This window comes from Eutrigla gurnardus (genome assembly GCF_963514095.1).
Source record: "Eutrigla gurnardus genome assembly, chromosome: 11".
Classification (NCBI taxonomy): Eukaryota; Metazoa; Chordata; class Actinopteri; order Perciformes; family Triglidae; genus Eutrigla; species Eutrigla gurnardus.
The window spans coordinates 6,227,997-6,242,525 of NC_139925.1; the positions used below are offsets into that span (position 1 = coordinate 6,227,997).

General features: G+C 41.1%; 1 protein-coding gene across 3 annotated transcripts in view; it reads left to right on the top strand.

Moving 5' to 3' along the window:
* macrod2 (mono-ADP ribosylhydrolase 2) overlaps positions 1 to 14,529 on the top strand; it is a 382,263-nt gene that overhangs the window by 156,202 nt on the left and 211,532 nt on the right. For all 3 annotated transcript variants that reach the window (XM_084021577.1, XM_084021576.1, XM_084021578.1), the window contains exon 5: positions 4,838 to 4,954. In XM_084021577.1, coding sequence (XP_083877703.1) covers positions 4,838 to 4,954 — 117 coding nt within the window. The remainder of the gene's footprint in view (positions 1 to 4,837; positions 4,955 to 14,529) is intronic.

The following is a 14,529-nucleotide window of genomic DNA, read 5'->3' on the forward strand; positions in this document are numbered from 1 at the left end:
AATCTATATATACAGGCCCATAATGTTGGAATAATTTGCAAATGTCCTGTCTTTTATAGCGCCAAACAAACGCATGAATATGTTTTTCACCTGGGTTATTGTGACACAATGTAATCACTGCACCTGGTCAAACTGATGTTTTAAATATATAAATATATAAATATAAATAAACAGAGAATTGTATCTGAAAACAAAATATTCCAACTGTATGGGCAACCATCTGTCTGTCTGTCTGTCTGTCCTTACTGAACTGAATGTAATGAGAATCCGAGGCTGCCTTTGTAACGTTGCAGGCATCCATAATGTAGAAATCATGAGGGGATGATGCAGAAATCCCACTTAAATGAGAAAATAAATGGACGGCCAAATTGCATGTGGGTCACTCACGGATCCTCAGGTTGAGCCGTCTAAATAATGGACGTTGATAAATGTATTAACAATCACGCTATTGATTGTGTCACAACCCACTCTGCAATTGAATTTGAAATGACAAAGTAGATTTTGAAAGCTCGCCGCCCCCTGTCTCTATGCTTCCCTGCTCCTCTCTCTCTTTAAATATGTATTTCTCAAACACACATATTACCCACGATGCATCTGAGGCACTCTCCCCATTCCGTGAAGCAGGTAAATTAAATCTGTAGCAGCAGCATCCGAGACTCTTGGCAATCTTCCAGATCGGTTCAGCATCTTGTTCTCCATTTACAGGCACTGTGAACAGATTTCCAGGCTTGTAGGGACTCGCTGACACTAGATGCACTCGTGACACACACGGTGGCATGAAAAAAAAAGAGAAAAAATAGAGAGTTTCACGCTCGCTGTAGCTTATGAACAGCAGGAGCGGCGAAATGGAAGCTGGAACTATTATCTACAATCTTACTCTTCGGCTACAGCGAGATGAAACACAGAACCCTTGTATGCTTTTGCTGGCCGGGTTCCCAAAGTGCTCATAGGTAAGAGATCAGCCATGCCTGGTAGTGATGAGAGGAAGTGTCTGGGGAAGGATGGACTCCTGTGGGAACACTGCAGACTAGAGGAGGGCATTATTACATTTTCATAACCTGCCTGGCCCTATATGACCATGAAAAGTTCATAGTTTCCTTTACACCTGTTCAAGCAGGATGAATTCCTGCTCTTGAAGTGTCTCCGTCTATATATCAGCTTGTATCGAGAAGTTTTTCAAAGTAAGAGCCCGAATGGATATGCATTATAATTAGGGGTGGGTAAAAATATCGATACGGCAATATATCGCGATACTTTGCCGCCCAATACAATATTGATTTCCAAAGATTGATTTAAAAAAAAAAGATATGTGTTAAGACGTGTTGTGAATGCAGTACTTTATCCTTTTTCATTTTATTTTCAATATTTATTCCATTGAATTTCATGGGAATTAATAATATGGAGAGGCTGTTTTGAATGAAATAGTTTTGACTCAATTTGTCCTCTGAACAATATCATCTGATGTACATATACAGGTACTTGTGTTTTCACCTTTATTTATATTGCAATATCGTGATATTGTGGTATCGTATTGTGATACGTATCGTATCGTGACCAAAGTATCGTGATACGTATCGTATCGTGAGGTTTTTTGCCAATACTCACCCCTAATTATAATACATAAGAAGTGTATATTTATTAGATGTTGTTCCATTTCTTTCCTTTTTTTAAGATTCTCCTTGACCAATATAATGCAGCATTTTTACTGTACTATATACACATTTGCGTTCACACATGAATGATTGCCTGAGAAGCAGAGGAATCTGCAAGCTCGTGTTTTATTTGCTCTGGCAGATGCGTGCGGAGAATAGAACTAGAATGAGAACAGATATAAAAATCGACATGGCGGGATGGTCGGCTGTTTTTATGTGCCAACTGTTGTAGCGGCTGTGGCGTGACGCATTCACGAAATCCACCAAACCCTACATATGTCACTTTTAATGAGCCGGGTTTTAACCACTGTACCTTCTCAGAGCCCCCTGCGACTCCCGACTCCAGTTCATCTGATGCTGTTGATGCCGACGTTTCAGTTCAGATTGCTTGTTTTTCTTCATCTTCCCATCTTCTAAAAACTGGTGAATCCCATTTGAGTCGTGAAAGTGAGTTGATACACTTTCTGAAGACTTTTCTGGGTGTTTTTTTGAGTCAATCAAAAACAGTTAAAGACTTATTGATGCTACATTACATCACTCTGCACCACATCACTTTTCTTTTCTCTGATTGGTAGGTCTATCCACACCACTTACTTTTATTGTTTTATATCCGCTTTTAGTTATTTTTTTAATGTGTTCAGTTTGTCCTTTGTAACTGTTTTTGGAAGGTGCTATATAAATAAAATAGATTTTGAATGGATTTCAACCATTTATGGACAGTCACTATGCGTATTTATAACACAACATGTAGAATTCAAATCCTTTAAAATCCATCAGAAACACTACTAAATACTAGGGGTGAGTATTGGCAAGAACTTCACAATACAATACGTATCACGATACTTTGGTCACGATACGATACGTATCACAATATCACAATATTGAGATATAAATAAAGTATATGTACATCAGATGATATTGATCAGAGGACAAATTGAGTCAAATTATTTCATTCAAAACAGCCTCTTTATTTGATTAATTCCCATGAAATTCACTGGAATAAATATTGAAAATAAAATAAAATATATTGCCATATTGATATTTTTACTCACCCCTACTAAATACCCATACACATTAGGTTTTCAGCCGGGAAGAAATGGCTCCTGTTACTCTTTAAAGTGGAGGTTTGTGGTGTAGAACTGTGATATTCAGCCTTCAACGACACATTAAAAAGATATCGTTGTGACCTTGTTTGGATCCACTTAGTGTCCAACATATCACAGAAGGAAATACAAGATATGAGACTCAAAGAACGAAGCTGCCGCCTACAAACTGTTTAAAAGGCAGCTTAAAGCCAGGCAGAACTTCATCTTCATCATAGCTTCATCATAGCTCCGTATGTGAACTTCCTCTCTGTGCCTTGGGACTCTTCCTCTGTCGCAAAAGGGAAAACTGCTTTCAGATGATATATATCCAGAAGCACCAAAAGCGCAACTCAAAATGCTTTTTGATGCATATTCTAAAAATACATCATGGGATATTGTATGTAAAACAAGACGGCGATAGAAGGAAGTATTAATGAATAATCAAAGGTTTTATTTAAAACATTTCAGCCGTATTAGAACTTCATGTGAAGGCTCGTGAAAGTTTAATAACACTGGGGAAGACTGGATCAATTCAACACAGACAAACACTCCATTTGAAGGCTGTCGGGAGGAATGGAGACGTTAGAATATATTGATCGGTCACTGCTGACGCAGGTGAACACATTTAGGTGCTTAACTCTCTTCTCATTTCGTGCTGGAACAAATGTTTTCTTCTGTGGCGGGAGAAGCATCCTCACGGTCCCACAGCTCTCAGATCAGCATTTGGCAAATTCATGTTAAGAAGCGATTATGATGCAAATAAGTGGGGCTGATGATCCCGGACATTCTTGTTTGCACAGTGAATGTTGTGGAAATGCCGAGCCCAGCAGCCCACAGCCACATCTGCTGTGCGTTGTGTTAAGTAGCTCCCTTTTGTCACCGGAGCGATACCTCCTCATATCCACATCACTGTCAGACTCGTGTTACTTTTTCCAAAAGCCATCAGGATTCGTCTCTGTCAACCGCCTGTCCCTCAGTCCATTAAAGATGATTGATAGAGCTGGAAAATCTTCCGCCCAGCTGTTGTCGTTGACTCATCCCTGAGAAATTGAAAGGAGCTCAGAAAAAAGGACCATCCCTCATCAAAAAGACCTTTTGTCTGTGTTTGACAATGTGAAGTTTTGGGGAGATAATGTATAAGTTATGTTCAGCCTTTTTATACACTTTTTTTTTGTTTTCCCCTCGCGAATAATTATACAATGAAGATGAAGATAGTGATTAGTTTGTCTTTTATCAGGAAAATAGATTCAGATTTTTTTTAAATCTGTTATTTTCTCTTCCCCGGTTTAGAATATGTAAACAGCGGTTCTACTGAAGGCTGTCTTAACTCCTAAGGCGTTTAAGCTTTGATGGATCAAGCTAGTCTTCGACTCGTTCCCTCTCGTCAGCCGAGTCTTTTACAAAGAGAAACTTAAGAAGAGACACGTCTGTTTTTGCAACTGCTACTGTTCCTCCTCCTGGCTCCGTTATCCTTTAATGGCTTGTGAGGATTTTTACAGGACAACTTGAGGAGGATTTTATGATGTTTCAGTGTGATTGATAACATGCTCTTGGAGGCTTGTCAGCCTTTCAGAGACGGATAATGTGGATTTCTATCTATCTGCCTTCTCGCGTAAGACGTGCCATCAATCACGTGTATCGCGGCCTTAACCCGGAAAAATTAAAACCTTAGGAAGGGGGGAGGGGGGGGGGGGGGGGTCCGTGGAACCAGGACACACACATCAACAAGGGGATTGGACAGAATCAGAACACAGATCCACATCATAACAAGGGGAGCGGGACAGATATGAGATTCCTATCCTCCAGGCAGGAAAAAAAACACAGTTAATGATCCGAGCGTATATGGCTGTTGACAGAGCAGAAGGATTACAGGAAGAACAGTCTCATTTTCACTGTGTGCCGAGGCGTTATTAGATCCCGGCCCGGCTAATTTCATTCCTAAGCTCGTCAATATTTACCAGCAACAGGCAACGGCCAGAGAGTCAGGGCTCAAACTTACCAGCATGTTGTCGGCCCTCTTCCTATAAACCCTTATTGTATTTGACGTAATAAAGCACACAGTTGGAGCTCACCTCTCTTTCCATGTCTTGTGTCTTTCAGTGGACGGCTGCATACACAAAGCAGCGGGCTCCTGTCTGTATGATGAGTGCCACTCACTAAACGGCTGTGAAACCGGCAAAGCCAAGATCACCTGCGGCTACGATCTCCCTGCAAAATGTGAGTTGTCAGTTAATTAATGTGCTTGTTGTTGTTGTTGTTTGTCCTTTTATGTGTGCCCCGGTGCCTTGCAGGAACATTGCTTCATCAAAAACGGGTTACATCACCTGACAGTTAGCGAACATTAAGATTTAGTGGTAAACATTAGAGCGGCGAAACATTATACAATCCAGCATTCATCTATATTGTTTTGTTTTTTTATGAAACGGCCTCATTTATTCCAACCTACGGGCTGCTGAACCAGCTGGTGGACCGCACTGTTGCTTTGACACAGAAAATATATATGGTTTTGCATAAATGTTGGATTTTTTCATGTATGCTTGTGCATGCATTATTAAAAAGCAACTGAGGTCATAGTTTCTATGGAGAAGTGCACACACACACACACTTGCATACCTGCACATAACGATCGGGGTCATTAGCGTCCACTCCAACGTGTGGGAGTGAGACGCTTTAAATGTCCAACATCCAAAACATTTTCATCATAATTTAGTCGATTTTTGAAAAGCTAATTTGTAATAAATGGAGAGTTTGTTATTTGGAGGATAATGAATATGATTGGTGCTTGTTGTATGGCTGGATGGGAGTATCGTCTGCACACAAACAAAGACATTAAGGGAGCTATTAGTTGCTTAATTTGATTGATTTTTCATCCCTGATTTATTCTGTTTCACGGATCACATAACTCTAACTGCCAGAAATGATCAGAAAAGGGACAGAACTCTTTTCTTTGTTTTCTTTATTGATTGTTTTGGTTATGGTTTGTCTCCTCTCTTGTATATGGAAGTGAACTCCATATACAACAAACATTTCCAAGCTCTTTTCTTCGTTAATCGCCGGTGCTGCATGTGTCGTGACTTTTTCAAAGTTTGCCACCGGGGGCCCCAACTTGAAATGGAAAACACGATCGGATGGAACAAATGTCACTCGGTGTAATTCGGTCGAGACGAACGTCCCAGCAGTCCTAACCTAACCCTGGAGGATTTCCACGAGACAGCCAAGAGAAGACATTGAGGCCCAGATGAAATTAGGTTGTGTTAATACGCTGTGTCGTAAAGATGTCAAACAAATGGAGCAGATAAACTGCGAGCGGGTCTTTGTGGGCAGCTGGTTCAAGTGTCTGCGGCGCCAAAAACAGGGTGCAGCGTGACAATTTAATAACCTGCGATGTCACCTGGGAGCAATCACGCTGCCACTGGGTGCTGTTATTGTAATTATCTTCTGGGCCCAAACACCGTCCCCCGCGCTGATTAAACGTTACAGATTGTGTCGTTCTTTTTTTTGAACGCGGTGTTATTTCATACCAGAGCCATCTTTTCTCCCAGCCGCTATCATCTTATTATCTTCCTGCTCCGATCGCGGTCACCGCTCTTGAAACCTGACAACCGCTTGCTTGACTTGTCTTCGCGGGCGCCCCGCTCCGACACGAGATCTCACTCCGTCTCCAGAAGTCTGTCTCCCGTTTTGTCCGTTCATTTCCGTCTCTGACTTATTTGTTCCGCCTACACGCACGTTATGAAACTGCCAAACAACAATCTTCGGTTTGTGAAATCTTAAATAATAGTCTGCACACCCCCTCATCGCTGCATGAAGTAAGTTTTTTTGCATTTTTTTAATTTCCCTAAATCCCGGGATGTTACACGTAGGCGCAGCACAAAAGGGTAAAAGCTCTGTGTGTGTGTGTGTGTGTGTGTGTGTGTGTGTGTGTGTGTGTGTGTGTGTGTGTGTGTGTGTGTGTGTCAGAGTAATTGAAAGTTAATGTCATGTCATTAATGGCCCCGCTGCTGTGGCTAAAGCTAAATGCACCAACTGATTAAAATTGACATAAAATGAATTTTAATATTTGTTTAATCAAATGATTAAATCTAAGCCTCATGTCACTAAACAGAGTAGATGGCTCATCGGGATAATTGACAGATGGTCTATTGAAACTACACAAACATATTTTTCAAGCAATTAAAAAAAAAAAGCTACATTCCAGCTTTCTCTCCTCGTAAAGAGAAACTGGAGAAATCTGCCTGATTGAGATGTGCAGGGAAAGTTAGTTTTCACATCTTGTTGTCTAACATTATAATGGTCATAGTGGGTGTTTTCTGGAGACTCTCTGTTGGTGAGAATGCAAATATTTTTAAATTGTTAAAGTGACAAATACCACAGGGAAAGAAGCTCTAAATGTCCATTTTTATACTTGCATCTTTAAGATGCCAGCAGGCCTCTCTATGCACATGTGGACCCACACTCACGTTAAACTGCTTCTGCTGACGCATATCTGCAGATGGCGGCTCAGCGCAGGCAGATGGAGCATTTACCATTTACATCTTGGCAATCACCAGTATTTCCAATTTGGGCATTCTCTTCCCTGTTTTGCCTGAACATTAGGCAACATCATTTTCTATAAACACATAAATCTCTCAAGAGGATTGTGCTCTTCTTTGGTGGTGGTGGTGGTGGTGGGGGGGGCTGCGTCTCCGAAATCCAGTTCACTGCATATAATTGGAAATAAGGAAATCTAAAGCCTGAATAATGCAGAACAAAACTGTAAATGACTTTGCTTTTAATTACATTTAGGGATTCCGGCTTCACGCTGAACCCTCGGCAGTCATCTAACGACTTTGCCAACAATGCATGGAAATAAGTGATCCATCATGCTAAGAATTTAGCCCATTCCTCTTGATCGCACAGCATTTATGGAGTCTCAAGCGTCATTTGAGGAGATTTCCCTGCGGTGTATTGTATTTCATCTCAACTAAAGGATTACGCGGGTCAATTTGTGTTATTTTGGTCAGAAATGGATTGCAATTTCAAAATGATACTCAAAAATAACCGGTGAAGCGATATAGAACGCTTCCTCGTGGTCTGGAAAACTACTTATTACCCGCAGGGAGAAGAGAGCCGTTGATCTGAAATCAGAGTTGTCCTTGTTTGGAGATTTGATGGAAAATGACCGGGCTTTTCTTCTCTTTTCTCAAGACAGGAAAATTGCTCTCCATTACATCCCACTAAGCAGTTTAGTCTGTGAATCCCAGTGGCAAATGAGCCTTTCCTTTAAGAGGGCCGAGCACATGTGGGACTGATTATTATGGGGCTGGCCCGGGATTATTAATCAATGACAGTAATTACCCACCTACCATAGCAGAAGGACTCCTAAAAACAGCCGCCTGTTGCATCAATATGACAAGGAAATTGTCTATTTGCCCTAATGTTAGACAAGTAACTCATCTGGTCGCAGATTAATGATCACATGGAAATATGATGTCAAGTGTAACAAGCTAAGTCACATATCTGTGAGCGTAATGCTGGAGTCCATAATTAGTATTTAATTTAAACACTTTGTCTAAAAAGTGACCGAGTTTTTCCCCAGATATGCGAGGAAATCACACCAAAAAGTAAAGTTGGCTCCAAAGATCAATAATGGATAAGTTTGTTACACTTCAGCTGTGAAAATAAGGTTGACATGAATAGAGACTTTGTGTTTGTTTTGGTATTCACAACGTTGCAGCTTCTCTTCACCCCCTGCAGTTGTTTTGTGAAACTTCAACTGGGGAAATCTTTGCAATCATGTACAATATGCTGTTTCCCTGCATGATTGTCCTTTTCCTTCCCTTGCTGTGTCCACTAAGAAGATGCTGGATGGTTGAAAGAAGCATTGTTGTACTGAGTGGAGGAAGTGTCAGGTTTTCTGGCTCCGGTCCTGAAGCTGAGAGCTCACACGACTACTTTGCCGTCTTTTCATTTGGCATTATTCGTAATTTTTTGGTGTGTTTTCGTGCCAGGCATGAGGACATTTAACAAACAGAGAGCACTTAGGAGGTTGATGTGCCATCACTGCATCCAGGACTCTTCTAAAAGGGAAGGGAATTAGAATTAAAATGCATTTTACATAATCATCCGAAATATCAACACAGAGTTGGTGGTTTGAAACTTGTGCATCGAGTGGATAATTTGAAGCTAAATATTTATCTTTATTGTATCTTTTAATGAAAATGAACCTTTAAAAACCTCATCATTTATGAAGCTTAAAGGTTGAGTGATTCTATTCAGAAACACTTTCTGTTATATTTCTTGAAATCATCATAACATACCGCTAGCATATTTAAATAAAATGCTCTGAGAAAAAAAAAAGTAATCAGTGGTCATGGCAAGACTGTAAATACCCCGTCCACTAAAAAAAGTTGTGATGGAGAATGCGTTCAAAGTCAAAATCTCTGTGTTTTTTTTTCAATTTGCCTACTCAACCTTTAACTCGTGATTAAATCTGCTGCAAAAAAATGGCGGATGAAGCAGTTTGGTCGAAACCAAACGAGAATAAACGTCTTAATAAAACACTCTTCTCCTTTAAATAAAACATTGACTGAACGGCAATGATCAGTATGTATGATTACTGTACACTAAGGGTGAGTATTGGCAAGAACCTACAATGCGTATCACGATACTTTAGTCACGATACGATACGTATCACGATATTGCGATATAAATAAAGTTGAAAACACAAGTACCTGCATATGTACACCAGATGATATTGATCAGAGGACAAATCGAGTCAAAACTATTTCATTCAAAACAGCCTCTCCATTTTATGAATTCCCATGAAATTCACTGGAATAAATATTGAAAATAAAATGAAAAAGGATAAAGTACTGCATTCACAACGCGTCTAAACATGAATCTTTTTTTTTTTTTAATCAATCTTTGGAGTTTTAAGGCCCCTACACACCGCCCAGACGTCCAACTGCCTTATCCGACCACTCTCCGCCCACTCTGTTGCCTCTCGTCTGACCCGTTCGGCAGAAAAGTTGCGTTGTACACACCGCTTCGACGTGCTTCCGACACCACAGCAGCGTGTACGTTCTGCGCTTGCGCAAGATGCAATAAGCCTCCTTAAACAGCGGGTGGCGCTAGTCTCGTGCCAGTACTCCAAAACAGGAAAACAGGAAATGACGGAACGGAGTGCAGATAAAAACAATGCACACACGTCTTGGTTCAGTATTCGTTCGACTCGAGAAGACCTTTGTGGACTAAATACTTGGCATTTCTGGAAAGATGACTCTGGCTAGGGTGACACTCGCGTTGTGTGCGCTCGGGCTCATTATTTTACGAAGACGTCGTCTCAATAGGGAACGAGTAATACGGAGTTTACCATCGTCACTTCCGCCCCGCCCACACACCGCCATTGGATACTCTGATTCGCTAGCACACCGCCAATCAGAGTATCCAATGGCTCAGACGTCCAACAGCCCACCTCCTCAGACTTCGCATTCTCAGTCTGATCAGACAAGGCTCCGAAAGCTTCCGACGCAGCTGTACACACCAAACATACGTGTTCCCGACCTCGTCCGAGCCTCTCCAAACGCTTCAGACGTCCAACGGTTGGGCCGGTGTGTTCCTGCCTTAAAAATTGATATTGTACTGGGCGGCAAAGTATCGCAATATATTGCCGTATAGATATTTTTACCCACCCCTACTGTACCCACTGAACAGTGACGATGAGGTGATTGTAATTTAAATGTGTGACACGTGAGGACATCTGCAGCGGCTCTCTCTCTCTCCGGCAGACTCCAGCCTTATCGTTATTACGCCGCTCCACACGTCTGCACGAATAACGTTTAGTGAAGACCTGGCGGGTTAATCAGCGCTCGCACATTTCAGCCTCACCTGTCACAGCGGAGCTAAAAGATATTCAGAGTTCAAACCAGAGGTCTGCTTCACAAAGTTAACGTCCCGGAGGAACTTTAAAATAGACGTCGGGGTGTTTTCACTCTCCAATTTCATCTGAAATCTTCTACCCAGTTTTGTTTTCCTCCCCAGGGCGACCGGAGATTGGCAGTTCAAAACGTTTTTACTGTTTATTGTTTTGCTTCTCCCCCCCCCTCCCGATTATTCTCCCAGCTCTAAGTATATGCTTTAAATAATAAATCATATTTGGATACAAGAAAGACGGGACTTTTTTGTTTTATCATGTTGCTGTCATAACAGCGGCCTCTTTTTTTTCTTTTCGTCTTTGTTAATTATATGTGGGAAAATAATAGTCTCTCGGGCTTCAAGCGTTGGCTTTTTAAAGACGAACCGGCTTCACTTTGACTCGTATGAAACAATATCTGCAGCTGTATGATTACCGCATTCATTTTTATCTGTAGAGTGTGTCTAATCTCACCGAGTCGAGAAATAGTTTGCTCTGCTGTTTTGCTAACTGGCCCCTCCAGAGAAATAGTGCTCATTTGGATTCATATGGAAGTGCTTTTTTTTATTTTTATCTCTGCTTCTATGGAGACGCCACCTTATCCACACAGCATCGGCACGCCGGCAGACCTTTGATTACTCTCTAATCTAAAGCTGGATGCTAACTGTTTGGAGCTCTGTCTCTCCAATGATGTCCACTCCAGCTTCAGTGGAATAAAAACAGTTATTACCCATGTTGCTGTGCAGCTGCCCCCTAAGCCCGCTGGCCTCCAGCTGCACACGTCATTGTGGATCCACTGTTGTAATATCGCCCACGGTTTAGACTCTGATTACCCAGAAACAGGTTGAGATTATATTCTTATTTCCTTTGAGACTATACATTTAGATTATAGAGCCTGACCGATATATCAGCGGGCTGATATTATCGGCTGATATTATGCATTTTCCAAACTATCAATTACTATCGGTATCGGCATTTATAATGGCCGATAAATTTATATTTTCAAAATAAAATAAAAACGGACCAAACACCCTTATAGAACTTAACAGAATTTGTCTCCAGTCTTGTTCGAAGTTATATTTATGAAGCTTACCAAGTCTTTTAATACTGGTAACTTTGTGTTTGGTTGTTGTCGTTATTGTGTTTTTGTTCAAAGGACTGTAGTTTTATATCTTAAGTTTGTATTTTTATACATTTTATTTATCAGAATTTTAATATATTTTGATGTTCCTCTGTTCCGTTGTGACAATAAAATAAAAAACTTTATTTTTAAACTGCATTATCATATTATTTTTGTGAAGACTCATAAATAACTTCCAATAACTAATGTTAGGGAAATCTGTTAATGTTTTGTTATGGGTTTCTGAAATAAAAAATATCGGCCGATATATCGGATTTTTAAATCAACAAACATTTGTATCGGTATCGGCCTTCAAAATCCTTTATCGGTCGAGCTCTAGTACATTATGATTGTTAGCCTTAGCCTTAGTTTTCCTTGCAGGCCGTGCTGAGCTAAAGTGAAGGTTATCGGCATCATCGATCAAGGTCATGCAAATGCACTCGTGGCAAGTGATGAATTGTGACTCGTGAAGCTTTATGTCACAATTTGTCATAATTTAATGGAGCAGCAGGCTGTTAAACATTTCCGAGGATGTGATTCTTTAGATATCATCACATCATAAGTCTTAAAACTCTTAAACTAAATCAACTACATCTATCTGATTTTTCCCATTTCTGAATCATTTCCTAATTCATAACCATCTTCATGACTTGATGATTTTTGTTTTTTGCTGTTGTTGCTGCAAAACTTCAAATGTTTGTTCCAGCATCAGCTCTCCAGAAACTGTATTTTTGTATTATACGTACGGGACCGTCGTTAGACAAAAACACCTCTGGGAGACGAACCCCAGTTCACTTCCACGTCTTCTTTTATCCACTGCTCCCTTTTTCCCGTGCAAAATGGGAGTCTCTGGTGTTTACTGTAAGCGCACCTGTGCTAATAATACTAATCATCATGCCCGTGATAAATCCCTTCTCCCCGATAGCGTGAGGAATCTTTTTGCCCTATTTAATGTGGGAGACCGGGGCCGTGTTGTTGCGTCTCTCGCCGCTCAGCAAACACAGATAAATCACAGCAAAGAGCCCACTATTAGTAAGCGACACAGCCCCATTCTGATTAAACATTCTCATTCTGCCCAGTGTGTTTCTCAGCCCGTCCCATCGGACGACCCGTCATGTTGTTAATGTGGGCACGGCGGGGAAGGAGGTGTTTGACCGAGTTTGGACAATTAAAGGTGTCCTGCAGCATTAGCAATAGAAATGTAATTAAAGGTTGACTTTTTCTGCCTTGTGAGTGTTTCTTCTCTCACTTCCCTATTTTAGCAACGATTAAAACACTTTCTTTTTCAATTCTTTTTTTTTTTTACTTGAGCCACTGTGTTTTTAAAGCATCCCATGATTCCAGAGGTTCATTGAATTGTCTGAGACCGCAGACAGGCTTGTAATCCTCAAAAGCCGAAATATGAAACTAACACATTTTTATGAGATTTTCCTGCAACAGCAGTGCATTGTTAAACATTGTTAGCCTTGTTTTGCAAAGAATGAAATGGCTAACATGGCAGACGGCTGAACAGACTGTACTTTATCTCTACATAATGGATCAAATAGACGCACTGTGACTGTTTCAAGGTGTTTTTTTTTTTTCTTTTTTCTTCTCTCATTTCGGATTCAAGGCTGGAGTGAAAGAAATCCTTTGTTGCAGCAGATAAATTAGTGGAGCTTAACTCAACCCTGGTGGCCATCGCAGCTCCAACCAGACTAAAGTGCTAAATCAACATCTCCTCCTGCTGACTGTTAGCGCTCACATCATAAATGTCACTTCATCACTTCATGCACACTCCAGTCACCGAAGACAGCGTCAACCTTGGACTTTCTCTGACAGTTTAGATTGTTTTGTCTGGTACCTCATTCATTCAGTCCGTCTGTCAGTCGGCTATTATGATATTAAGTAGTAATCGGTTTGAATGTCAATGTCTAATAACCTTTATTTTTAAAAATTAAATAGCAAATCAATCAAAGAATAAAACCAAGGGCAAAACCTCTCAGATAAACCTTTTTTAAACCTTTGATGTATAACATAAAACAGACCTTAGGGTGAGATTTTAAGCTGTTTGCGAATATGACCTCCAAGATTTTGAGATTAATTAATGTTTGAATAAATTGTGTATGAAAAGGCAGATCAGATATCAAGGAGCGAGACCAGATGTTTTTTTTTTTGTGTGTGAATGATTTATGAGAGAAAAGGTACCCCTGCTTCTCCAGTCTAATCAGCCGGCTCTCACTGGTTGTAATGGGTGCACTCTCAAGGAACAGAACAAACCTAATTTCATTGCTCGTTTTTCTGTGAAGGCCCAAGTAGTCCTCCAGGTCCTCCTCTCTTTTCAGATATTTGTGTTTCCTTTGTTGGCTGGCCTGTCAGTCTTCCGGGCCTCTTGAGGACCGGAGTAATTTGGTAATTTTGCCTAAACGGTGATACTGTAATTATGTGGCATCAGCTGCCGAGCTGTCAGTGTGACGGCCAACGGTCATTCATCACGGGGAAAGTAGAAAGGAGGGGGGGCATCTTGAGTGATCGGGTAAACGCAGGAACAAAGTATGGTGGTCTCACCCCCCCTCCCCAAAAAAATGGCTGGAAACAGGAGGTGAGAGGCCGTCGGAGTGATGGGGTGCAGGGTGGCGGATTGGTTGTTTAGCTGAGTTTAGGGCGTCAGCAAGGCATGCCTGAACCCCGGGGCGACAGTGATGCATCGGAGGTGAGGGGGGGGGGGGGCATGTTGGGTGGCAGATGAAGTGGGACCACTGGAAGGTCAGGTTTGAAGTGGAATGTGGCAGCAGCTCT